The sequence below is a fragment of the Topomyia yanbarensis genome, chromosome 1 (genome assembly GCF_030247195.1).
Source record: "Topomyia yanbarensis strain Yona2022 chromosome 1, ASM3024719v1, whole genome shotgun sequence".
NCBI classification, from domain to species: Eukaryota; Metazoa; Arthropoda; class Insecta; order Diptera; family Culicidae; genus Topomyia; species Topomyia yanbarensis.
In genome coordinates this window covers 75,820,311-75,847,042 of record NC_080670.1, presented here as the reverse complement: position 1 = coordinate 75,847,042, position 26,732 = coordinate 75,820,311, and the positions used below count along the sequence as shown (strand labels likewise).

Below are 26,732 nucleotides of genomic sequence, written 5' to 3'. Positions count from 1 at the left end.
AACAAAAACTAGGGTGCCGACAACCGACCATGTTTGGGTGCCGACAACCGATTTTAGTAACCTTTTTGAAAACTGATCAAAAAAAATTGTGGCGAACATTTCGGTACCATTCAATGTTGAATCACTAAATAGAATAAATTCACATCGTAAATATTCAATGCGCATACTTTTTCGATCGATTTACTTCTTTCTGTAACACTAAGCAAATCATCAAAAAAAAACTTTTAAGTAGAGTTTCACTGTAGAGTCTATTTGCTTCAGCAATCGACACAAAAATATTGCGCTAATATATCACACAAATAATATTTATCAGAATGTCCATGTCTGGTTTCTGTCAAAAGCTACATAGGGGTGCCGACATCCGACCACTTTCCCCTATGCTTTGCAGCACGAAGCAGAAAAAATATTAAAAATATGGGATTTGGGGGACAAAATGACCTAGTACCACCCTTCCCGTATTTTTCAAGAAATGGAAAAATTTTCATTCAAATACTAAGGTTATTTACTTTCAAAGAGGTATGAAGTGTAATTGTCTGAGTGCTACTTCAAAAATTGTAGTATTTAATATATTTTTCCTCCATATTTTGCCATAATACCTGTTTCAAAAACTTCAAACGAAGTGGGCGGGGGTCTAAAATTGTCAAAATGATGTGAAATTTGGCATCTGAGCTTACTTTAACATTTGTCACAATATGAAAGGGGGGACTTTGAAAATTAAAAAAATGCGGTGTCCTAATGTTTGTATACACTTCAAATTTGAGAACAACACCATTTATTGTCAATAAATCTAAATTGGACTGACAGTGACATAACGTGGTCTTCTGGAACCAACTATTTTCTAAAGTAGAAATCTTCAACAACATCGCCGACAACGGCCATTAAGTAGACTTGAGTGCAACGCCCAACTCCTACTTAGCTGAAGGCAAAGGATTCTTCACATTTCCTGTCGATCATGTCCGTATGAGCCTGCCTAGTGCTAGTTTTTCGTTCTAAGTTTATAACTGATTCGCTCTAGAATACCTATCCGCTTTTCAATTGCATTGCTCTTTCTCTTAGTATTAAATTTGCGTTTCTCTTAGTATTAAATTTGCCGAAAATAGTCAACAAAATCGATACTAGAACCTTGCGGCAATTAAAACATAATAACAAGTAAGACTTCTTAATTAGGCGGTCCAAACCTGCGCTGAATATGTACTCCTTATCTTATACCAAAAAATCTAAAAAAGGAACTAGAGGAATGCACTGTGACCCCTCCCCTTCTTTTTATTTTCTAGCTATATCCATGTTATTCAGCAATTCTGAATATTTAATTCAAAGATGCCCAGTTTCTGCGAGGAATATTGTCTCCTTTATTTAAATTTAAAATGTCGATGTCGGTATCGGAAGAAACAATAAATTTCTACAAATTCGTTTGAACCTCAAGCTTTTAAATCGTTATAACTACTTTTAGACAACTCGTAGCTAGTTCCCGTCTTTGACAAAGTTGTCAACCAAGGTTTTAAATATAGTTTTATAAAATATTAAATCCCATACAAACTTTACACGTAATGCACAACTAACGGCTCCCCGAATTTGCACAGGCATTTGGGACCACAAAACGGAACTCAAACAGTGCTACATATGTCGAGCCACTCTAATGCTCATTGCTATAAAGTGTTAGTGTGAATATAACTTATCGTTGTGATTATATATTTTTAGAAAAATTTCTTACAGTTTATCTGGCTATGTACTCCTTTTTTATACAATGCAAATATCGCGGTTAAATGTAAGGTAACATTTGACAACTTTCGTAACCGCATTTTCACTGAACTTGTACGTTATCCTGAGAATGATGTGTTCCCGTGCTTGTGTATTCCGCTCACCGTAGCGCAACAGTGCACCCGTTGATGATTGCTTTGTGACAAAAATCCGACTCGAAATGATGCCGCAAGACGGAAAAGCAGACACTATTATAGCCAACGATAAGGTCATTCTGAGCAAAACATACATTTAATGTATGTTCCAATGTATGCAGTTCAACTGGATTATTGTTTGAACTTCCGTCCTTTTACTAACAGCAGCTCAGATCACCATATCCCACCATTCTCCCACGCGGTAAACTTATGTGTTGGTAATAGCAATTGCTCAGAACATCATCGCCAAAATAATCTTAGCCGACATCGTCGTCATCAACTGAAACGTCATCACCCAGTGGGGTAGGTATTGTTGGAAAACAATGATGCGATGTGCTTTGCGGAAAACGCCAATTTACTGGCATAGTATGCGGTAGCAATTCGTTCACACACAAATTCGTAATTCACCGATATTTCTTTTACAGCTTTTCTTCAGATGCCGAGGCAAATTCAGACTCGGTCGCTCAACCTGCCACAGATATAGGGTGAAGTGACAATTTAAACTATATTATAGATAATAAGAAAGAGAAGCGCTACTTCGTTAATTAGTAATTACTCGGTCTACAATCATACGTATACATTGGTATTATTCAGTTGGATTTGATCCTAAGAAACAGTATATTATCCAAAGACGTGTGGAAATTTTTAAAAGACGGTTTTGAGCGAAATGAAAATTCGAATCGGGCACCTTATATTTCAACGTAGAGTTTCTGCCAATGCGTTGAAAAAAGATACACTAACCAACGAGCTTAAAGTCGTTTACGAAGGTCGAATACATATATCGAAAATAAAAATAGGATGAAAATAGCCTCAACATCCTACCCATATCTTTCAACGATGCGGCGTTCATTCGCACTTCAGTGAAACCTGCGTTTTGATCAAAGGTAGCGAAATAATGGGCGTGTTCCAAACAAAGCTTCGCTTTCAAATGTAAACATGACATACCTGTATATCAACTCATTTATCAGTAATTTTGCCTTATTAGTTAAAATATTTCATATTAGTTAGTTCCTGCTTCTGCTTCGTACGAAGGGACAACAACTGGGGTCTATTTTTCTTTTATTGCAATTTCTAGATTTTCAAGTTTATATGAGATAGTTGTAATAAATTAGGCCCAGGTTTGTACTAGTACATTTTAGTTCGTTTTTATTTTGGTATCACAATTTTATTCTCGATTCAATAGTTTTTGAACCATTGAAAAGTTGTGTAATCCAAATTCTAGCTTTTCAAAATACTTTTTTTTCCTTTTTTATTAACGACTTATAGTGAGTCATCTTTATATTGTAACGACATATAATTAGCAAGGGACTGGAAGGTGAAGTATTTTTTCAAATATTAAGAGCCATAGTACTCAAGGAAGAGCAAGGATTTGAAGTAAAAAAGTTTACAAAAGCGTGGAGTAGGGTCATTGAACAAGCTTAGAGTTTCCCGGCTACTTAACTCTTTGTCTTCTGCAACGCAGGAGTCAGGATCTTTTGGCATTAAATGCGAATCACCTGAGTCTGCGGCATGTCCGGATAAGCGTAAAGTCAATTTAATGACTTATGCTGTCTGAACCGGTTCCGACAGCATAAGTCATTAAATTGACTTTGCGCTTGTCCGGACATGCCGCAGTTTCAAAATAATATCTGAAAATATATAGAAAAGTTCGTTGAATTTTATGTAAAAATGTTATTCAGAATCATTAAATTATCGAAAAAATAATTTTCCAAGAAACTGTTGTTGAAATTTTGATCTGTTTAAATAAAGTTGTTAGTAATTGAGTGTAGAATAACGGAGCTAGAAAGAACGAGGTAATCGACTTACAACTACACACCATGCCACAGTGGACGGAAACGCTAAAAATGTGAACTAAATTCACTAGAGGCCAAACCATCGAATTTATTTACAGGTCATCTTTTGAAGAATTGTTCCTATGAATATTCCCCACAATCTGATTAAAAAATAAAATTATGTAGGTATGGCTTACTATGATGCAACTAAAAAAAATAACTTTTTATGCTGACAAGGTAGAAAGTTGGTACCTTCAACAAAGTTTTAGAAATGCTCGTAATAACGATTTTTGTTGAAGAGCTTGATCTTGTAGGACTAAAGGTTGTCGATTTATAAAGCGTTTTCTATGGCAACCCCCTAAAATTTAATATTTTTAATTTAACTTTTTCATTGTAACTTTTCGGGCAAATGATGTTCCAGACAAAGGTGGAGGCAATAAACCACATAATATGGTTAAAGACTGTATGTAAAAATACTCGTTCGTTTCAAAGTTATTGAAGATTTTTAACATTTTTTACACAAACTTCAAATACGTATAAGACAGAAAGGTGCAAACCAAAATGCACGATCAGGCAGCGAAGTGGGAATTGATTGAAGGGCCCAGGGTGTGGTAAAGGTTTCAACATGAAAAAACTTTTTTTGCGATTTTTTTAGAACTTTGCGTGAAGCAAATTTATCAAAACTATATAATATACAAAATATATAGTGTATCATTTCAATAACATTCTGTAAATTTTCTATGAAAAAATATCGACAAACGACTCGGTGACGAAGTTTTTTGAACAATATCTCTGCAAAAAAACATGATGTGCGGTGTTACCATTCAAAAACTACTCTACTGATTTCTTTCAAACTTTGCATACACATTCTATGTCAAAAATACCTAACCCTTACGTTGAGTTTTTGTGATATTTTTTTTCATTTAAGGGGGTGTTCATTCATAAAAAAAGTAATTTTTCGTGAAAAATAGTAATTTTTATTTAAAATGAGTAAAAAACCCTCTTCATTGAAAATTTACCTTTAAAGTTTCATCGGAATCGAGAATGGTCAGTCACAGTTTTAAAGATTTTTGGACGAATCTTGGTGCAATTGATCATTTGACTTTTCAACCTTTTGCGCTTTTGATCATCTGTCTTTCGACCTTTGTCCCCTCATATTTTTGGATCTGCCATCCCTTTCGTCCCGCTATCCAGTTTAACAGATTTTTATATAAAAAATGAAGTAAAAGGGTGATTGTAAATTTATGAGTGATTTTTTATTGTTTTATGATTATAAAAGCACTACTTAAGTTATACAATTTCAATACCTCTATGGGTGCGCAGGAAGCGTAACTACTGTAAAACAGACAAACTAATAGTGCTCAACGATACATTGAGCAATGTACTTACAAGACATTGACATTGGGGACCATGTGGTTCATTCAATGTATTGTCATTAATTCTCTGTATGCCGCGTACAAGGAGGTGCATGGTGCTAAACGGAGAGAAGGTGGCCCAGGCCTGCAAGTCAACGGCGCTACTAATAGCAGAGAAGGTGACTCCTCGAAATAAGCAGTTGGTGCCGACTGGATAGGCGTGACGTTATTTACATTCATGGTTTAACGAACTTATGCAGGTAAACGATTTATTACTAATCGACATGAGCATCAGTTAGATACCTGTGCTTTACTAACGATTGTAGGAAAATATTTGAGATGTGAAATAAAATATTGTGTCTCTTTTGATGTTGAACTTCGTTGAAAGAAAATGGAGACTTGTGAACAAAGCGCATTTTTACATGTTCTTGAATGTAAATTGAAGTGAATTGTGACGCTGCTTTTATGTACATCCTCTGAGATGTAAATTTTTTTAAGTGTGTGGTCAATAGCATACACACCCAGAAAAAATCGTGTAAATTTACGTCTCCTGACACTGACATAAAAGAGCATCAAAAGTGACTTAGTTTTACGTTTGATTTTAATTTGACATGATTTGAATTTCGTAAATCATGTAATTTTTATTTATTTATTTCTCATTTTTCATCTGACCCGTGTTGGTCTACATGGAATTGTATGGGAAAATCCCATTTCAAGGTTCACTTCGGAAGCAGACCTCGAATGCGCGTAAAAACCCATAATCTTTTCTTACGTTTTTTCAACAATTACAATGATCTCACATAACAAATTAGAACAATTACATAGAAGGTATACAGCATTACAATAACATTACAGAAATATTTTCACATAATCTTATAAGCTAAGTCAATCTCCTAAGTCTATTCTTGAAAACATCACTAGAAACATAAAAATCGAAATGGTCATAGACACTATTGAAAACATTACACATCGCCCTTATGGGTTCGTTCTGACCATACTCGGTGCGCTGAAAGTCGAGTTTTAAAAAGTTACGTTATCTGAGGTTTCTGGGGGGTACGTTGATGTTGATTTGTGAAAGAATATCTGGGGCATCCATTTGATCAGTCAATATTTTCCCAACAAATACCGCTCTGAATGTATTTCGCCTTTTTTCTAGAGTTTCCATATCGAGCAGTCGGCAGTGATCAATGTATGGTGGTAGCTCTGTTGGGTTACGCCACGGCAAAGTTCTAAGAGCAAAGCGGAGGAATCTTGCTTGTACTGCTTCAATTCTCCACCCGGGCCCCGTGGTGGTGGAGGAACGCTACGTGGGAAGCTGAGCTGCAAGCAACCGGGCGGGTCATAGGTGGTGGATAATGCTTAATCGCGATAGCAACTAGTTGTGATTCGCGACCCGAACCAGCAGCGGGGGCTGACTGCGGGTGTGGTAGGACGAGGTAGTGGGCCCTATACGTTCTAGGCCTAAATAACACATGCCCTAAAGCAGCCCTGACAAGGCGAGCCAGCGCCGCCTTTAAATAAGCGCTTAGCCCAAATCCCAAATCCCTCTCCTCCCGTTATCCTTCCTTCCTTCTGCGGCTGTTCGCCCATCTAAATATGGAAGCTGTTCTTCAATGTCAGCTTCTTTCACCGAACAGCCTAGATAAGCCGTGTAGTGTCGGTAGTGGTTGCTTCAACCAGCTAAGAATTACACTACGGACTACCTGTTTCAGTGGTAAAAATTTACCAAACAGGGAACCCCAATTCCATAGTGTCATGCGAGCCGTGCTATGGGTAAAATTGTTGAGGGGGTTTGAAACATTCTCAATGGCGAACGGAGCCTGGGAAGAGTTGGGCGAACTCCCCAGTATGCTGCATTACGCAGCGGAACGTTCACTCTACACACCGATTTTTTTTCACCGATGATCCACTTAATTTTGCCGAAATTTTGTTGGCTGGGGGTTTGCTGAGACTCTCGGCTGATGGTAGTTCGGTGAAGTTTTGTTGAGTTTCGATTATCAAATTTCGATGTGTACAGATGAACCTGCCCAGAGGCCGTGTGGTATCCGGCCTAGAATTGAGCCGCTGGAGTCCTGCTCCCATGTCGTAGGAGGCGACTGAAAGTAGGAGACCCTAAGTCAAGGTGTAGTTCCGTGCCGAGGACTTAATGACTGGAGGGTCTAAAATATGCCAGTCGCGCACGGAGCATTTTGGGTTTTGCCCTTACTGTGTTATGCGAATCTCTGACACAGTGGACCATTATTTTCTTCGCAAATCGTGGGAATTAAATGATCATGTCCCATTTAAACCTGATATGGCTCGCTATATGCGTTAACATCCCAACTCGCTTGGTGTCCTCTAGTTGTTGTGCAATTTGTGTTGGAGATGAAATGTACAGTTCTCTAATCAACAATGGTTAGAATAGCACAAATCAATCTCCAACATAAACGTACAGCAACTATGAATTTATCTCGACTCATGCAGGAAGGTAAAGCTTCCATAGCATTGGTTCAAGAACCGTATTTCCATAAAGGAAACTTCTATTTTGGAAAGTTACTTAACACTGCCTTCATTGCTTACAACAAGACAGGCATGACTAACCCACGTGAAATGCCTCGTGCTTGCATTCTTGCAAATAAGGCTATTGACGCGTGTCTCATATCGGAGCTCACAACTCGCGATATCTGTGTTGTCACAGTTACACTGACTGTCGGAAACGTAGACAAAATATATATATTGTTCAGCATACCTACCGCATAACGAATCATCTCCTTCTGATGATTTCAAAAGCGTTGTATCATATTGTAGCAGAAATGGGCTTCCGCTCATTATCGGCAGTGATGCGAATGCTCATCACATCATTTGGGGCAGCTCGGACATCAATCTGAGAGGCTCTGAACTGATGGAGTACATAAGTAGTACAAATCTCCATATTCTGAATGTGGGAAACCGACCAACTTTTGCGAGGTCTGGGAGGGAGGAGGTGTTAGACATAACACTTTGCTCTGATAGAATTTTGCATGAACTGGGAAATTGGCAGGTTCCAAATGAAACTGAACCGTCTCTATCCGATCATAAATATATATTTTTCGATCATTTTGATGTCACCTTCAATGTGGTGACATATCGTAATCCTAAATCTACAAACTGGGACCTCTTTTTGGAAAACTTGGCGACTAAATTTCATGGATATTTTCCAACAATTAGTCAACTAGACGACTTAGATGACGTCGTGGATACGACAAACTCATTGATATTAGCATCCTACGAAGAAGCTTGTCCACTTCGTACTGTTAAATCAACTAGGGGAACCCCTTGGTTGAGGGCTGAGCTTGAAAGAATGAAGAAAGTTATGAGAAGAGCTTGGAACCGGCGTCAGCGTGATGACTCCAGGGCTTTCAGGTCAGCTCGTAGTGCATATAAGAAATGTCTTAGATCTGCAGAACGGGCAGGCTGGCAAAGCCTATGCACTAATGTCTCTAGTCTGAACGAGGCTAGCAGATTAAATAAAATTCTCTCCAAATCGAATGATTTTCAGATGAACTCCTTAAAAACCAGAGATGGTGTTTATGTGACGGACGAAAAAGATGTTCTTAATTGTCTCTTCGACATACACTTTCCAGGTTGTATCCAGGCACGTAGCCAGAGGGGGGGCTAGGGGGCTAAAGCCCCCCCCGAAAATTTTCAAAAATAAATTTAAGAAACAACATGTTTTTCGGTGACTCTTAAAAAAATTGTATCTTGTTTGGTTTCAACAAATTAATGCGAGAATTGTGAGGAAGATTGCTATTTCGAACCACCGAAGACAGCGGTCAGGATATCTACTCAGTATGCTGAGTGTGATAAAACAGTTCCCTTCATATTGTGTGACTCGTCGGAAGACAAACGAAACTGTTACTTTAATTCTTGCTGTGGGGATCTGTCGAATGATTGAGTCGCAGAAGCAAGAAGTAGTGCTCCAGCCAAATACGGAGGCTATTGACTTCAGGTCTTTTCGCATAAGATCGATCTTATGCGAAAAGACCTGAAGTCAATAGCCTCCGTATTTGGCTGGAGCAACATTAATGATGTGAAATATTTGCTGAAAGTGATTATGGAGGTTATGCTTACGAACATCGCCTTTAACGAGTTTAACCATGTCAGGCGTTCAGTGCTGATGCCATTTAACAAATTAGCCCAGGCGAAACCAGTCATTTTGCATAACAACTTGTAACATGTGGTTGATCCTCATATATATGGACGATGAGAAAATCAATGCTCGGCTACAAGATCTGATACCACTTACTTGCACCGTGGCTATTAAAAGATTCCTGTCACATTTGGAAAAAATGGTATTCATTATAAAGGACACATCTAGGAAGTATATTAAATGGTGTTTTTGTGGTGAAAATCTAGGTGAACAGACATATTTCCTCCAACCTGACCCTGCACGTAAAAACTGAATGCGATAGTATTATTTTACACATTATATCTTTGCATATACATAGTCTCCAAAACCATTTCCTGAAAAACAAACATTTGCCAAATTTTGGCTGCTGTTCGGATAATATTGACGGCAAAAACTGCGTCTAGTATCTCAAAATCAACGGTCGGCACCATCATTGAGGAAGTCGACACTCGTGACCCGTCAGAATTTCGCGAACATGGACATGGCAGTAACCACTATGATGATAAGGAAGTGTACGAGATAGAAACGAACACCACCGCGACACTGTTGGTTAGGAAAAATATTTCTCAGCCTAGTAAATAGTTCTCCACATGCAATCGCTAGTTGTTCGCACGAGATCTGTAGGACAACCATTTACGTTTTATCACTTTCATTGTTCACATCATGGAAATATATTGAAAACACAAGGCTTCATTTAGCTAATGCATTGAACCGAATAAAATAAACGAAATATATAATAAAATTGCAGAAGTTTTATAGAAAAGTGAGCTCAAAAACTGTCTCAAAATGAGAACTTTATCGCTAGTGGTTGTGTCTAACAAAACTCAGATATTATGTTATATATTAGCCAGAATAAAGTTAGTTAAAGCATAAGCAGATTGAATTTCTGTAATAGGTTAGTGCACTGTACGCTTAGTAGAAACATCAGGCATCTCACTCAAGCGTGCTAGACAAAAACATTTCCGTTAGTTGATGACAATATAGTCGAGAAGACAGTTTTTGTTTTCGCGTCATTTTAATGCAATAGTATTTCTGTTGACACTCAATTTCATTTTATGCGGAGAATGCGGTCCATATTTAAATATTATTAGTCCGCAAAGTAGTGATATTTTAAACAATCGAACAATAAGCAAGAAAAATGCCAAAAAATAAACAAGCCAAAAAGTGGTAAAACAGCGGTTTTTCTGAGGTGTTCATCAACCCAAGATGCTCATACGTCTCCCAACCTTTGAACGGAACGGATCGTTATATTTCACAGTGGTGCTCGGTGTGTAAATTTTAGTGAGTCAAGGTCATCCTTTGTTCGTTCGTTAGCAGCCGTTCTGCTGGTGCCGACAGTAAATCCAGTACATTGTTTTCGCTGGTGCGGAACAATCGACGTTGTTTGCAGATAAGTTTTGCTTTATTTTTTTTCCTCGTTTGCTTTCTTTCCTTTTCCCTACTTTTACTCTACCTTGTAATCAAATAATAAGACACATTCCCGTTTATATAACGCTCTGCCCTCGTGCTTAAATGGCCGAGGGCGAAATACCATCTGATGCAATCATGGAAGTCCCTGATCCCCCTAATACTCGCATTGCTCCCCGTATAAAGCAGTACCCAGAAGGTTCCTCTGGGCCATGGGTGGTATATTTTCGGACCGGAGAGAAACCGGTTAATATATTAAAACTTTCTCGAGATCTGACTGCTAATTACCCGGCCGTAACTCAGATAACACGTGTTCGGGCAAACAAGATACGTGTTCTAGTGAGTGATCTCGGCCAGGCAAACGCGATTGCTTGCTGTGAGCGCTTTACGCGGGAATTTAAAGCGTACGTGCCTTGTGTGGCCTGTGAAATCGATGGGGTAGTGTCCGAACCGGGCCTGAAATGCGAAGAACTGTTGGAGCACGGGGTTGGCTGCTTTAAGGACCCCTCTCTTGAACAGATTAAGATCTTAGAATGCAAACAATTGTATACCGCAAACACCGAGGGAGGTAAGACTACCTACTCTCTATCAGGCTCGCTTCGGGTGACATTCGCCGGGTCCTCTCTTCCCAACTACATCCTCCTTGACAGGGTTCGCCTACCAGTTCGCCTGTTTGTACCGCGGGTCATGAGCTGCAGCAATTGCAAGCAGTTGGGCCACACAGCCACATATTGTGGAAATAAGAAACGATGCGGCAAATGCGAAGGAGAGCATGAGGATGACTCTTGCGACAAAGAAACTGAAAAGTGTATTTGCTGCGGGGGCCCTTCACATGCTCTTAAATCATGCCCTGCGTACAAGCAGCGCGGGGATAAAATTAAGCGCTCCCTTAAGGAACGCTCAAGGCGTTCTTATGCAGAAATGCTAAAGAATGCTTCGCCATCTGTCCTGTCCGAAAATCCCTATGCTGGTTTGGCTAACGTTGAGCAAGAATCTGACGACCCACGAGAGGGAACATCTTTGGTTAACCCAGGGGAATCCAGGAAGAGGAGAAATCCAGCCTCCCCTACATTGCCTCGTAAGGGTGCCAAGGTGTCGTCCACTCAGAGTGCGCCATCTACAACCAATAAATCCAACGGAAGTGATGCACAAAAGCCGAAGCAATTTGCTCCAGGACTTGGAAATATTAATTCTAACAAGGAGTACCCACCACTTCCAGGGACATCCAAAACCCCAAGTGTCCCCTTTTTTCAAACAGATACTCAGTCCAGTAGCGGACTAATGAAATTTTCTGACATAGTGGACTTAATTTTCACAGCTTTCAATGTTACTGATCCTCTTAAAAGCCTTCTGATACGTTTTCTCCCTATAGTGCAAACATTTTTGAAGCAGTTGACTACTAAATGGCCCCTCCTTGCAGCGATCGTATCCTTCGATGGCTAAGTCATCGAACGAGGTCACCGATTCGATCACTGTTCTACAGTGGAACAGCAGAAGTATCCTCCCGAAAATCGATTCCTTTAAATTTTTACTAAATAGTTTAAAATGTGATGCTTTCGCATTATGTGAAACTTGGTTAACTTCCGATATAAATCTCAACTTCCACGACTTTAATATAATTCGTCTGGATCGAGAAAACCCCTATGGAGGAGTACTTTTGGGGATCAAAAAGTGCTATTCTTTCAACCGAATTAACCTCCCTTCGACACCAGGCATTGAAATTGTCGCTTGTCAAGTTTTAATCAAAGGTAAAGACCTTTGCATTGCTTCCATCTACATTCCTCCTAGAGCCTCGGTAGGGCACCGAACGCTTTGTAATATCACGGAATCCTTACCGGCACCGCGGCTAGTTCTGGGAGACTTTAACTCGCACGGTACGGTATGGGGCTGTCTTCATGATGATAATAGATCAACATTAATCCAAGATCTTTGCGATAATTTCAACATGACCATCTTAAACACGGGAGAAATGACGCGGATTCCTACACCACCAGCACGCGCAAGCGCGTTGGATTTATCGCTTTGCTCGACATCGCTACAGTTAGATTGCATGTGGAAGGTGATCCCTGATCCCCACGGTAGCGATCATTTGCCTATCGTGATTTCAATTGCTAACGGTTCAAGACCATCGGAAACAATCAATGTATCGTATGACCTCACACGGAACATTGATTGGAAGAGTTACGCGACCGCGATATCCGTTAAAATCGAATCCACTCAAGAACTTCCTCCGGAGGAAGAGTACAGGTTTTTGGCTGGCTTGATTCTCGACAGTGCGAATCAAGCTCAGACTAAACCAGTACCCAGCGCGAATACCCATAGACGGTCTCCCACCCTGTGGTGGGATAAAGAGTGCTCAGAGCTGTACGCGGAAAAGTCCACTGCATATAAGGCCTTCCGGGAAGACGGGTTACCCGCTAGCTATCAACAGTACGCGTCGTTAGAAAGGCGAATGAAGAGTCTAATGAAAGCCAAAAAACGCAGTTATTGGCGCCGGTTCGTCGACGGGTTAACGAGAGAAACAGCGATGAGCACTCTTTGGGGTACGGCTCGACGTATGCGTAATCATAATAGTACCAACGAGAACGTGGAATATTCAAACCGTTGGATATTCGCTTTCGCCAAGAAGATCTGTCCGGACTCTGTCCCGGTACAGAAAACGTACCGCGCCGCGTCTTCTCACGATACCGCGAACGAAACACCGTTTTCGATGGTGGAGTTCTCACTTGCTCTCTTATCGTGCAACAATAACGCCCCAGGGTTAGACAGAATCAAATTCAACTTGCTGAAGAATCTGCCTGACACTGCAAAAAGGCGCCTGTTGAATTTATTTAACAAGTTTCTTGAGGGTAACATTGTCCCTTATGAATGGAGGCAAGTGAAGGTCATCGCCATCCAAAAACCAGGAAAACCAGCCTCCGACCACAACTCGTATCGGCCGATTGCAATGCTGTCCTGTATTCGGAAGTTGTTCGAGAAAATGATCATGTTTCGCCTCGACAATTGGGTTGAAGCAAATGGCTTACTGTCAGATACACAATTTGGCTTCCGCAAAGGCAAAGGGACGAACGATTGCCTTGCGTTGCTTTCTACAGAAATCCAAATGGCCTATGCTAACAAAGAGCAGATGGCATCAGTCTTCTTGGATATTAAGGGGGCTTTTGACTCAGTTTCTATCAACACTCTGTCAGAGAAGCTGCACCAGCATGGTCTTTCGCCAATTTTAAATAACTTTTTGCTAAACCTGTTGTCTGAAAAGCACATGCACTTTTCGCATGGCGATTTAACAACATCGCGATTTAGCTACATGGGTCTTCCCCAGGGCTCATGTCTAAGTCCCCTGCTCTACAATTTCTACGTGAATGACATTGACGATTGTCTTGCCAATTCATGCACGCTAAGGCAACTTGCAGACGACGGGGTGGTCTCTGTTACAGGGCCCAAAGCTGCCGACTTGCAAGGACCATTACAAAATACCTTGGACAATTTGTCTGCTTGGGCTCTTCAGCTGGGTATTGAGTTCTCCACGGAGAAAACTGAGTTGGTTGTTTTTTCTAGGAAACGTGAGCCGGCGCAACTCCAGCTTTTAATAATGGGTGCAACGATCAACCAGGTTTTCACATTTAAATATCTCGGGGTCTGGTTCGACTCTAAAGGTACCTGGGGATGTCACATTAGGTATCTGAAACAGAAATGCCAACAAAGGATCAATTTTCTCCGAACAATAACTGGAACATGGTGGGGTGCTCACCCAGGAGACCTGATCAGGTTGTACCAAACAACGATATTGTCGGTGATGGAGTACGGGTGTTTCTGTTTCCGCTCCGCTGCGAACATACACTTCATCAAACTAGAGAGAATCCAGTATCGTTGCTTGCGCATTGCCTTGGGTTGCATGCACTCGACCCATACGATGAGTCTCGAAGTGCTGGCGGGCGTTCTTCCGCTAAAAAATCGATTTTGGGAACTCTCATATCGATTGCTCATCCGATGCGACATTCTGAACCCGTTGGTAATTGAAAACTTCGAGAGGCTCGTCGAGCTTAATTCTCAAACCCGATTTATGGCCTTGTACTTCGACTACATGGCACAGAGCATTAATCCTTCTGCATATACTCCCAACCGTGTTCGTTTGCTAGATACTTCTGATTCTACTGTATTCTTCGACACATCCATGAAGGAAGAGATTCGTGGAATCCCGGACCATATACGCCCGCAGGTGATCCCCAATATATTTTATAATAAATTCCGAGAAGTCGACTGCGACAAAATGTTTTACACTGACGGATCAAATCTCGATGGGTCCACTGGCTTCGGTATCTTCAACAATACTATCACCGCTTCATTCAAGCTCAATGATCCCGCTTCAGTTTACGTCGCAGAGTTAGCTGCAATTCAGTACACCCTTGGGATCATCGACACTCTGCCCACAGATCACTACTTCATCGTTTCGGACAGCCTCAGCTCTATCGAGGCTCTTCGTGCGGTGAAGCCTAAAAAGCAATTACCGTATTTTCTGGGGAAGATACAGGAGTCCTTGTGTACGTTATCTGAAAAATCTTATAAGATTACCTTTGTTTGGGTCCCCTCTCATTGTTCTATCCCGGGCAATGAAAAGGCCGACTCATTAGCAAAGGTGGGCGCATTAAATGGTGACATATACGAAAGACCAATCTGCTTCAATGAATTTTTTAGTATTTGTCGTCAGAGGACGCTCAACAGTTGGCAAACCTCGTGGAGCAATGGGGAACTTGGACGATGGCTACATTCGATTATCCCAAAGGTATCAACGAAGCCTTGGTTCGGGGGGATGGATGTGGGTCGGGATTTTATTCGTGTAATGTCCCGACTTATGTCCAATCACTACACCATGGATGCGCATTTGCGGCGTATTGGGCTTGCGGAGAGTAGTCTGTGCGCTTGTGACGAGGGCTATCACGACATCGAACACGTTGTCTGGGTGTGCGCCGGGTATTGTGACGCCAGGTCTCAGTTAAAGGAATCCCTTCGGGCCCGAGGTAGACCACCCAATGTACCAGTCCGAGATATGCTGGCAACTCGTGATTTCCCCTATATGTCCCTTATTTATACCTTCATAAAAACGATAAATATCCCAATTTAGCCCCTCTCTTTTATTTCTCGTTTTTAGAGTTTCCTCCTGCCTTGTGGAACCGATCAGCTCCAGAGTGCCACTATGTAACCGCCGTCGCCCTTACCACTACGCCTGCATAGAAGGAAACTGAAGCGAGAGCGACTCGAGGTCCGATGACTTTTGAAGGATTCCCCGCGGGTCCGAAGAATACCATCCGCCAATCCAGTACTCGACGACTTACTAGACTGAGGCGCAAATTTGATACGCTGATCTCCCTCCCCCCCCCCCCCCCGCCGTTCGAGCGAAAGTTGCAAGTTTTGCTCTTCTTTCCCTGTCTCTCCCCTGTCTTTGATACAACTGCTGCTACACTGATGCGGAAATAAGCCACCCTTTGAATATCTTGACCAAGCATAAGTTTTAGTTAAAAAATTCAAATTAGTATTCTGTATTCCTAGTTTTAAGATAGCTATAATTTTTACTCTTTATTGAAACTCTTGTCCTCCATCTTGTAAATAGAATTGAATCCCTAGTTTTAAGATTTCTGTGAAATTTCTCATAAATATTTGTTCCCCCTTTTGTGTACTAAACTATATTGTTAGTTTTAAGATAACCGTAAAATATTTCGTAAAATACTATTACTCCCCCTCTTGTATATCAAAGTGAATCCCTTGTTTTAAATTTTTTTCATAAAAAAATCTTTTGGCCCTCTTTTGTATATTGAATCTTATTTCTAGTCTTAAGATAGCTGTAAACTTTCTTTTCCTTTGTAAAAAAAAATATTTCAACATTGTAACCTCCTAGTTTTAAGATATCCAAAATGTAAAAACAAAAGCATTTGGCACCGCCAAGCTAACGCATTTGTGCCTATCAAATAAACGAAATGAATAAAAAAAAAAAAAAAAAATCAACCCAAGAATTGTATACCATCGTATATTACTAATGTTGTTCACATACAGAAACGTACATAGTAGCGGTAGGACTATCTGTTGTGATTTTATCCTTACTTTTCAACGGATGTCAATAGATGCTAAACCACATATTAGTCAATCAATCATAATAAACTTAATGTTGTAAGCAGCAGCATTTCTGTCTCTTTCGATGGTTTCCAATTAATGTCCATGTAAGTCTAAAAACGACGTGACGATACAGTGAACAAACATCAGTAGCCTATCACGGAGAGCGACTAAAATGTTGTAACTAGTTGAGTCTACAGTCAATAAATTGGGATTAATGTTTCGATTTCATGTTTTCGTTTTATTTGTGTTCGTTATGGAATAAAATGAGAGAGATGAGCAGAGATCACGAAGAAAAAGAGAGAAAAAATAATAAATAAATTGAAATCGACCCAAGAGCAGCTGTTCTATATTTTCTGGGCACTCAACTACAGAACAACAGAAATCATCAAAGAAAGTTGGCCTTACACCTACGTTACTCTTCGACAGAGGTGAAGTAAGTGCGATGTATACCCGTCCATATGTCGGAATAAAGAGATGCTGAAATTATTGAGCTTGTTCATATTTATAATATTTCTTTTTTTTTTCAATCTAAAATTTTATTTGAAACAGCTCAATGCGTTAGCACAACTGATCCGTGGGTCTTTTAATTTTTTTTACAATAAGTAAAAATAAAAAAATTCTAAGAATGTCGGTCTGCCAGATCTTGTTGACGCAGTTTGCTGCTGCGTGTTGAGATCTTTTTCCTTGGCGGTGAGGCCGCTTGGTGGTCATTCAGTCTGCCTTCTCTCGCGTTATCGTTCCCGTCCATGTCGTCATCGGTACTGCTTTCTTCCTGTTCACGATGAGAGGTTCTTATTTGTTTCTTGTTCTTATGGGTCGCTGTTGTATATCCGTCTTCATCGGTATTTGCTTCTTTGTTGGCGATGCTAGTTGTTGGTTTGGGAGCGGTTGTCGTGGTCGTTGTACCTGCATTATTGGGTAATTGGATCGTTGTTTTAGGTTTATCTGAAGGTATCGGTGGCTGCGTGTTAGAGTTGGCTGTAGTAGATGAGTTTTGACTAGTTGCTTCGGCGCATGTTTTTCCGTAGTAGGCTGTATAGTTACAGAATTGGCATGTTGGGGTCTGCCCGGGATATGTAATTAGCGTTGTTTGCTTATAGGTCACGCCATCCTTCGGTGATTTGCATTCGATAGTCATGTAAGAAGGTATTGGTTTAGTCACTCGCATTCTCACAATACGAACGCCATTGGGAATGCCGGAGAAAAAATTTCTCCAGGTGTCATTCGTAATAGATTCTACTTCTCCATATTGCGACATGATTTGTTTGATGAAATCCTCCTTCGTGCGCGGGGCCAAATCATGGATAGGCACGTCCACCATGTCGTTTTCCATATGCACGGGGATCTTGATTCTGGTGTTATTAAATTCGACCTCGTGTTGCATGTTGTTCTTTGCAATAAAGTTTTCGGCCTGTGCTAAGCTTCTAAACGTGATCAAAACACAGTTTTTACGTGATGTAGCTGAATGTAGGTAACTTCAGCGAGATTAAGCTCCATTTTCACTTTAACTAATTGTTCCACTTCCTTAACTGTTCGTGTTATCCCGTAGCACAGGCACTTTTGCTTCATTTGGCAACTCATTTTACTCCGCAGCCGGGGGCAACGATACAATTTGTATGTGCACTGATATAGAACAATAGCTAGCTTGATTCACTGGTGCCTGTAGCCTGCTATAGCGTAGCAATTTTTTTTGCTTCTGCTTTTTGCGACATCAGAAGGTAGACCTTCTAGTTCTTTTGGTAATACATTTAACAAATTTCACGTACCGTCAAGTCCCCAGTTACCGTGCGTTTAGGTGGATTTGACGTGACTTCAAATCCTGTTTTTTTTTTTATCAAAATGAAAACCGCCCTCATAGTCACCGTAAAAATACCTATCTAAATACGTCACAATTTAGAAATAATATAAAACTATTACCAACAAAACGAGAATAAGTAGTTGAGGACATTTGTTTGGCACCAGTGCACGTTATATGATCAACTTACGGTGTATTTAAAATTTTGATTCAACTTTAGTTGGAATGTTTCAATAAAACGATGAAACGAAAGGATTTGGGATCTGGATCTCTCCGATGGATTTAGGGAGCTAGTTCTTTAAATTTCGTGATTTTGAAACTGCCCGGTGAACGACACATGCACGGCGACTGGCGATTTGAAGGAAAATTAGAATATATTAGTAAACAGTGTTTTCATTCGATTTGTAGACAATTTTCTTTAATCAATTAAATTGTGGGCAGTTTCCTTCAGTTGATTTAATCATTTAAATTTATATTTTGATCCTATTGATTACCAAAAATCCTTCCTAACTGGGGTTCTAATCTACCCGACCAAGGCTAGTCTTGAAAATAGTTTCATTTAAATAGAATATATCAAAAAATTGTGTTAGCATGATGCCTTGGAACTGGTAATACTCGCAGAACACCAGACAAAGAAAATAGAAGTTGAACCGTCTCTGCGCATCTACAAATCGCTTGCTAAATCAGAAGATTTTGTACGAATTTCGACATTCTCTTCGTTCGAACATTTTATGGATATTTTTCTACTCATTTCGGTTTAGCATCTTCTACGCCTTTTAAAGGTGTAGCTTGGAACACCTAGTGTTTTCCAGCACCGTCAAGCATTGTCATATTCGGTTAGCGCATAAATACTGTGAACTCTAGAATATACTTTGTTGTAACGAGAGTAAGTACTATAACCTTTCTTGTGACAATGAACATATTTTTAGGATTGTCTTTGATTTGGAATTGATTTCATTATGAACTTTTCAAAATTTAATTTAGTTTCTAGTGACTATATCAAATTGTCAGAATTAAAAGCTTTATGCAAATTTTTTTAAGCCCCTCCCGAAACAAAATCCTGGCTACGGGCCTGGTTGTATCGATCCGGAGTTGAACAATGTTCACAGATCTCATTCTGGTGATTCGGACTCGTGGGCGTTAGCACGCACATTGGTCTCCACTGAATCGGTCAAGTGGGCAGTTGACAGCTTTGCTCCATACAAATCACCCGGAAAAGATGGAATACTTCCCGTGCTACTGCAAAAGGGATTTGATATTCTTAAACATGTCTTGAAAAAGATTTTGCTTTCCAGTCTTGCTACCGGGTATATCCCGAAAGCATGGCGAGAAATAACTGTTAGATTTATTCCAAAAGGGGGGCGCTCAAGCTATGAAGAAGCCAAGAGTTTTAGGCCTATCAGCTTAAGTTCTTTTCTTCTGAAAGCTTTGGAACGGATAATCGATCATCACATCAGGAACGTTAGTTCAGTTGAATATCCACTGCACAAAATGCAACATGCATATCAGTGTGGGAAATCCACGATCACTCTGCTTCACGATGTTGTTTACAACATTGAGAAAGCCTTCTCGCTCAAGCAATCTAGCTTGGGTGTATTCCTAGATATTGAGGGTGCTTTTGACAATGTGTCCTTCCAGTCTATTTTGGAAGCGATGCGCGGTCATGGGATACCTGCATGTTTCTCAGGTTGGATAAACGCGATGCTAAGTAACCGCATACTTTGCTCGTCACTGCGACAGGCTGAGATACGGAAGTTGAGTATTTGCGGTTGTCTTCAATGCGGCGTTCTGTCACCTTTGTTATGGAACTTAGTAGCTGACGGCTTGTTGAAGAAACTCAATGAGCTTGGATTTCCAACCTACGGGTTTGCTGACGATTACCAAATACTAATTACTGGATTTTGCATCGGAACAATCTTTGACTTAATGCAACAGGCATTAAGAGCCGTCGAACAGTGGTGTCGACAAGTTAAACTATCAGTTAACCCAAGCAAAACTTCAATGGTTCTTTTCACGAAGAAGCGAATAACAACCGGGGCTCGTCCCTTGCAGTTCTTTGATTCTGAGCTACTGTGTGCAGATCAAGTCAAATACGTTGGAATCATATTGGATTCCAAACTGAATTGGTCTGCTCACATTGAGTTCAGAGTCAAGAAAGCGTGCATGGCTTTCGGGCAGTGCAGACGAACGTTTGGAAAGACCTGGGGTCTCAAACCTAAATACATCTATTGGATTTACACGACAATTGTACGTCCAATACTGTCATACGGATGCCTTGTGTGGTGGCAGAGGGGAGAGGTGGTGACAGTCCAGTCAAAGCTAAACCATCTGTAAAGAATGGCGCTCATGGCGTTGACTGGTGCTTTCACCACGACTCCGGCTGCTGCTCTTGAGGCACTTTTAAATATCAAACCATTACACATACACTTAAAACAAGAAGCACTATCATGTGCATACAGACTGCAGGTTACTGGGCTTTGGAACAGTAATCATGTTGATCTTGCTACTAGTCATACACGATTGTGGTCACAAATGGTTACATGGGGTGAAGATATTCTTGCTCCCAGCGATATTATACTCACTTGTAGTTTTCCTTACAGGACATTCCATGTGAAGATTCCCTCTCGAGAGGAGTGGTTGTCTGGCTTTATGGAAAGACAACAACAAAAGCAAGTAGTCTGTTACACTGACGGTTCTCTGATGGAGGGACGTGCTGGTGCTGGTGTCTACTGTCGTGAAATGAGATTGGAACAATCTCACTCACTAGGTAGATACTGTACTGTATTCCAAGCAGAAATCTTTGCGATTATGTGCGGGGTGCAATCGGCCCTTCAACTGCGTTTGTCCGGCAGAGTTATAAACTTCTGCTCCGATAGTCAGGCTGCAATCAAGGCCCTTAGCTCAGACAAATCCCGGTCCAAGCTAGTGATCGCGTGCCGAACCCAAATCGAAGAACTAAGCATTGTCAACACTATCTACCTTGTCTGGGTGTCCGGACATTGCGGTATTACTGGAAATGAATGGGCTGACGAATTGGCCAGGGCAGGTTCAGCGATTGACTTCGTTGGTCCTGAGCCCGCGCTGCCAATTTCGACAAGTTGGATACGGGAAAAAATACGGTCCTGGGCTTCGTCCGAGCACCGCAATTATTGGAGAAATCTACAAACGTGTCGCCAAACAAAGGCGTTTCTAGAACAACCATGCCCAGTGGTTTCGAAAAATCTCTTACATTTTTCGAAGCTCCACTGCGGCATGCTGACCAGGGCTTTAACCGGCCACTGCAAACTCAATTATCACATGGCAACTATTCAGCGCGCTGAGTCTTTTTCATATGATCTTTGTGAATCCGACTACGGAACCTCATATCATCTGATATGCAACTGTCCAGCGGTAGCGCAATTGCGATTTCGAGTCTTCAGCCGTCCTTATATAGACGAAACCATGTTTGGTCGACTGAAACTCAGAGACATACTAAAGTTTCTTATCCAATGTGGTAAAGAGCTTTAGGCTTATTCGCAGGCAAGTTGAACTACTTGTGAGTTTAACTTACCTGTTGTTTATTTTTGTTTTGTGCTGTTATTTTTCCCACCCTTCCAATTCTACTTCCCCACACCTCCTTGTCCTTTCCTTCCGCTCAGGAAATGATGAAAACACACGGCAAGGCACAAATCCCTGACTATGTACGGGGAACGTGCCATTTGAGCCAATATATTCTGATTCCTGATAGTCCAAACGCTCGTATTAGGACACCAAAGGGCTGCGGAAGCTTCCAGGACAGACCGAACAAGTGAAAAATACAATGCCCGCAGACAATATGGATCAGTAAACTCGTTGACTATTCTTATTATGAAGCCAAGGTTTCTATTTGCCTGTGCTATAACGTGAGAGTAATGGTTTCTTAACCTTTACAGTACCAAGCTAAAATTTTTCTGAAAATTTTGTTTAAATTTTGCTCTCATTCCGTCAATTTTTGACCGAATTGGATGGAACCGGCTTTAAAAGATCTGGAATTTAGTCCAGTTTCTATATACCGAGTAGTGTTCAAATCCGTGGACCGGTTCCGGAATTAATTCGAATTCCCTTGGGGTATATCCGGCATCCCAGTGGGGTGACGGACGAGTTTTGAAGAAACATCCCATAAATTTAAGTAATTGTATTTTGAAATGTGCTACATATGACTATTTCCCATTGATCCTTCACAATAGACAGGAATTGGACCAATCTTGGCCACCGGAGAACTGTTCCGGGAGAACCTAAGAAAATGTATATATTTTTCTATCATTCCAGCGATTTGGGTTCATAGCTTTATAAGAAATGCGAAGTTCTTCCAATCATACGGTTCTACAGCTCCCTCAAGACCATTCCGGCACCGGTTCCGTACGGATGGACATTTGACGCCATTTTGAAAATCAAGATGGCGGCTTCCGGTTACCACAAAACAGTGAAAACCACCATCAATATGGGTGTTATTTGAAAGAGAACGGTCAACAAAAGCCGGAAATTTTGAAAAGAAATGGGGATTTCTGGCTACCACAAAACAGTGAAAAGCATCATCAATATGGGTGTCATTCGAAAGGGAGTGGTCAATAGAAGACAGAAATTGATTTTTGACGCCATTTTCAAAACCAAGATGGCGGTTTCCGGTTATCACAGTGCAGTGCAAACCACCACCAATAATGGCGTCATTGTAAAGCGCTAGCGATCAGCAAAAGCCGGAAATTGGTTTTTGACGCCAATTCGAAAACCAAAATGGCGGGTTCATGTTCCAAAGAAACAGTGAAAACCGTCATCAATGTGGGTGTCATTTGAAAGGGGTGTGTCAGCAGGAGACGGAAATTGATGATTGACGCCATTTTCAAAACCAAGATGGCGGCTGCCGGTTTCCAAAAAGCAGTGAAAACTACCATCAATATAGGTGTTATTTGAAAGGGATTGGTGAGAAAAAAGGACGAAATTGATTGTTTATGCAGTTTTGAAAACCAAGTTTGCGGTTTCCTGTTACTGCAAAACAGCGAAAACTATCATCAGTATAGGTATCAGAGAGAGGTAGTCATAAAGTGATTTTTGACGCCATTTTCGAAAACCAATATGGTGGCTTCCGGTTACTACAAACAACAGTGAAAACCATAAGTATGGGTGTCATTTGAAAGGGGTGGCCAGTAGATGCAGTGGTGGCGGTGGTACTACCACCTTTGTAACAGGAACACTCTCCATAGCACTGAGCAATCTTTACACGACAAGCATGACGTGTTCAAGCATCTCTGACCATACTCAGCATGCTACTGTACGAAGGGCCAAAAAGGAATTGCGTGGTCGGAAAGTGACTTCGCTTATATGTACTACGGAAGCCTTTGCTTCCAATAACAAGACCATATAAGCCAATTACAATGCAAGCCATTGTTATAAAAAGTAGCCTCAATAGGTGGGGAGAAAATCCTGCGCAATGTTCACGAAATGTTAGCAACAAGAATCTGGCTACTCCACGCTTCCTGCCCAAATCATTTCAATCAGGTGGCTTGATGGTCCCTCTCAATTCCCATGTATTCTATGTAAGGGTCATTCCACGCGCAGTGATCAAGGCACGTGTAATCGACCTTCACGGATTTGAATCAAATTTGGAGGAACTGCTCATCTAGGGCCAATATATAAAAACCCAAATTTTTGTGTCTATTTAATCACCCCTCGGGCAATGGGAAACCCCCCCCCCCCCCGTTTTGGCAAATTGTCAAAACCCTTGATTTTCTTTTGAACATATTTCCGGTTCTATTTACTCTAGAACCAAACCGTAAGATGGGTTTTGAAGAAAATTGTTCAAGGAGTTTAGAAAATATATTAGTTATTGGCGGCAGTGCTGCCAACTATCCGATTTTTTCAGCCAAATAGCAAATCAGCGATATTTTGAAGCAAAAAAACGCTATTTCCCATATAAAATCGCAGGCGCACAACAATAAAAAAACTAACTTGAGTATTCTAAGTTCACACATAATTTATCGTGAAGTAGACGAGAAATTATGAAAAATTACGTTTTTGGTTGCTTTTTAGCAGATCAGGGTCAATTTTTATGACTGTTTGAAGATTTTCTCAATTTTGGCCAATAAAAATGGATTTTTATATGAGAAAAATTCGAGTTCTTCCCTTCAAAACAGTGCATCTCAGGATGCGCTCAAATTATATTGAGATTATACGTGTTTTTTATGTAAAAATATCTACAGAACACGATGACATTAGAATCTTCATAATTAAAATATTTGTAATAAGAAAAAAAACTTAATAATTAACTGAAAAAAATCGCATAGTTGGCATCACTGCCGCGAAAAGTTAAGCTCCTTGAGCAATTTTCATCAAAAACCATTTTTCGAATGGATTCTATAGTAAATTGAACCAGTGATATTTGTAGAAGACACCTAATTTCTATCTCTCTCCGTTGAAAAGTTAGTGTTGGCGCCATCTATGCGGTCACAGGTGGCACTAAAATTTTCTAACCAAGACATAACTCGTATTATGTATTGCAATTCTTCCGAACATACTATTCAGCTAAAATCTAAAATGTTTAATTTGTTAGAACCTAGTACCGGTACACTACCACGCACTGCTAGGCCCCATGCAAAACTGACTCAGACACCACTTCGCTAAAAGTTTGATAACTTCTTTTAACAAAGCCGAATTGACTAGCAGTCTTCGACAAAGTTGTACACAATTAAATTATATTTCTTATTTTCACTTACAGTGATAATTCGATGCATACTGTGCCACTTAGCGGTGAAAATGCGAGCTAGTGGGTTTTCTTCATATAAATTGTCGAAAAATCCCATACAAAGTTCAGGCACGTTGGTCCGGTAGCTAGACTTGTCCGATTTGCTTCAAATTTAGAGCAAGTACTCCTGGTGAGACTAGGAATCGACTCAGGGGTAGGCCGATAGGGGTCACGTCCTTACAATCGTCGAACGGTTTTGTGTAATCAGATAGGTGTACTAATTTTTGTTTTAAGTTTGTATACAAGAAACAAAGGGGTTGGATAGGCAACCGCTCTCCTCTTGCTGCAATAAGTGTGCTGGATATGCTACACATAGCTATGCGGCGGTACGGTTTTTTGGTGTTGGTGTTTGTTTTTTCGTGTCGTGGAGAAGGCGGCCATCGAGGTTTTTAGATAGTGACGGACCACGGCATCGAACAGACGCCCCGAGTTTTTTTGTTTTTCCGGGACAGTTTCCAGCCACAATAACCAGTGCGGTGAAGTGCGCGTGTGCGATGGTGACAATCCCGTTCGAAAAGTGCCGACCCGTGGTTCGGGTACTCAAGTGTTTTTGTGTCGGGTCGCCGGAAAAGGAAGCTAAGCGCCAAGGAGCAACTCGCTTCCCCGGCTAAGTATAACGGACCCAGAAGACGCCTTTCCGCTCTCGCTGTGAAGGATCAGCCGAACGAGCCTAGCTCTTTTTCACAGCTAAGCTTCAAGGAGAGCGAAGCAGGGTGGCCAAAGGTGCTCCCTGGGAAGTACACTGCGGTGACTTCTGGGATCTCTCGCGGGGAGCGAGTAGATCCGGCGATAATTCGCCATCGTCGCTAGAGAGGTTCCAACAAAGGAGCCAAGCTCACCTCCCTAGCTAAAAGCTAAGGACCGCTGCCGGCGCAGCCAACGACACCAGCAGGAGAACGCGGCCGTTGTGTTCCCGGCCGGTCGGAAGAAACCGCCCGCCTTCCCGCCATCGTCAGAAGCAGCTGATCAACTTCATCGACAGAGTGCAGCAAAGAGGAGATTTGGTGGAATAAAAGTCGGTATATCTATTAGTTTATTTACCTTTTTTTGTTGTGAAACGAAAATCCGTAATTCTGTAGAAACACCTAGGCCGCCCTGAAAAGAAGGGTACGCCGGGCAAACAAGAACCCGAGTAGTGGAAAACCCTTACTTACAAAGTAAAGAAAAAAGTAGGCAACCGCGGCATCTCAGTCGCCGTCGTTCCCCCAGCACATTATTCGGCAGCGGCTCACGAGTCAAAACTTCTTGATATCATCCACTGCTTTAATTGAGGCCAGCAATCACTCCATAAACGATGAATTCATCGAAGAAGCCCCACACACCTGCACGTATACCACACTATGTAGCCGACACCGACACCAACCACGAACGCGTGAATCAATAAATACACTCCAATGCAACGCACTATCACGATCCGCAGTATTGAACGAGGAAAAATACACATGTCCAAATCGAAAATTATTATTATAATAATATTGCCGATTGATAGCCCATGTGAACAT

At 41.0% G+C, this 26,732-nt stretch overlaps 1 protein-coding gene across 1 annotated transcript in view; it reads right to left on the bottom strand.

Annotated features, from left to right (window-relative positions):
- Positions 1-1,810, bottom strand: part of LOC131696269 (trypsin-1) — a 404,432-nt gene extending 402,622 nt beyond the window's left edge. The window contains exon 1 of the mRNA XM_058984820.1: positions 1,712-1,810. Coding sequence (XP_058840803.1) covers positions 1,712-1,799 — 88 coding nt within the window. The 5' untranslated portion in view covers positions 1,800-1,810. The remainder of the gene's footprint in view (positions 1-1,711) is intronic.
- Positions 1,811-26,732: the final 24,922 nt, after the last annotated feature.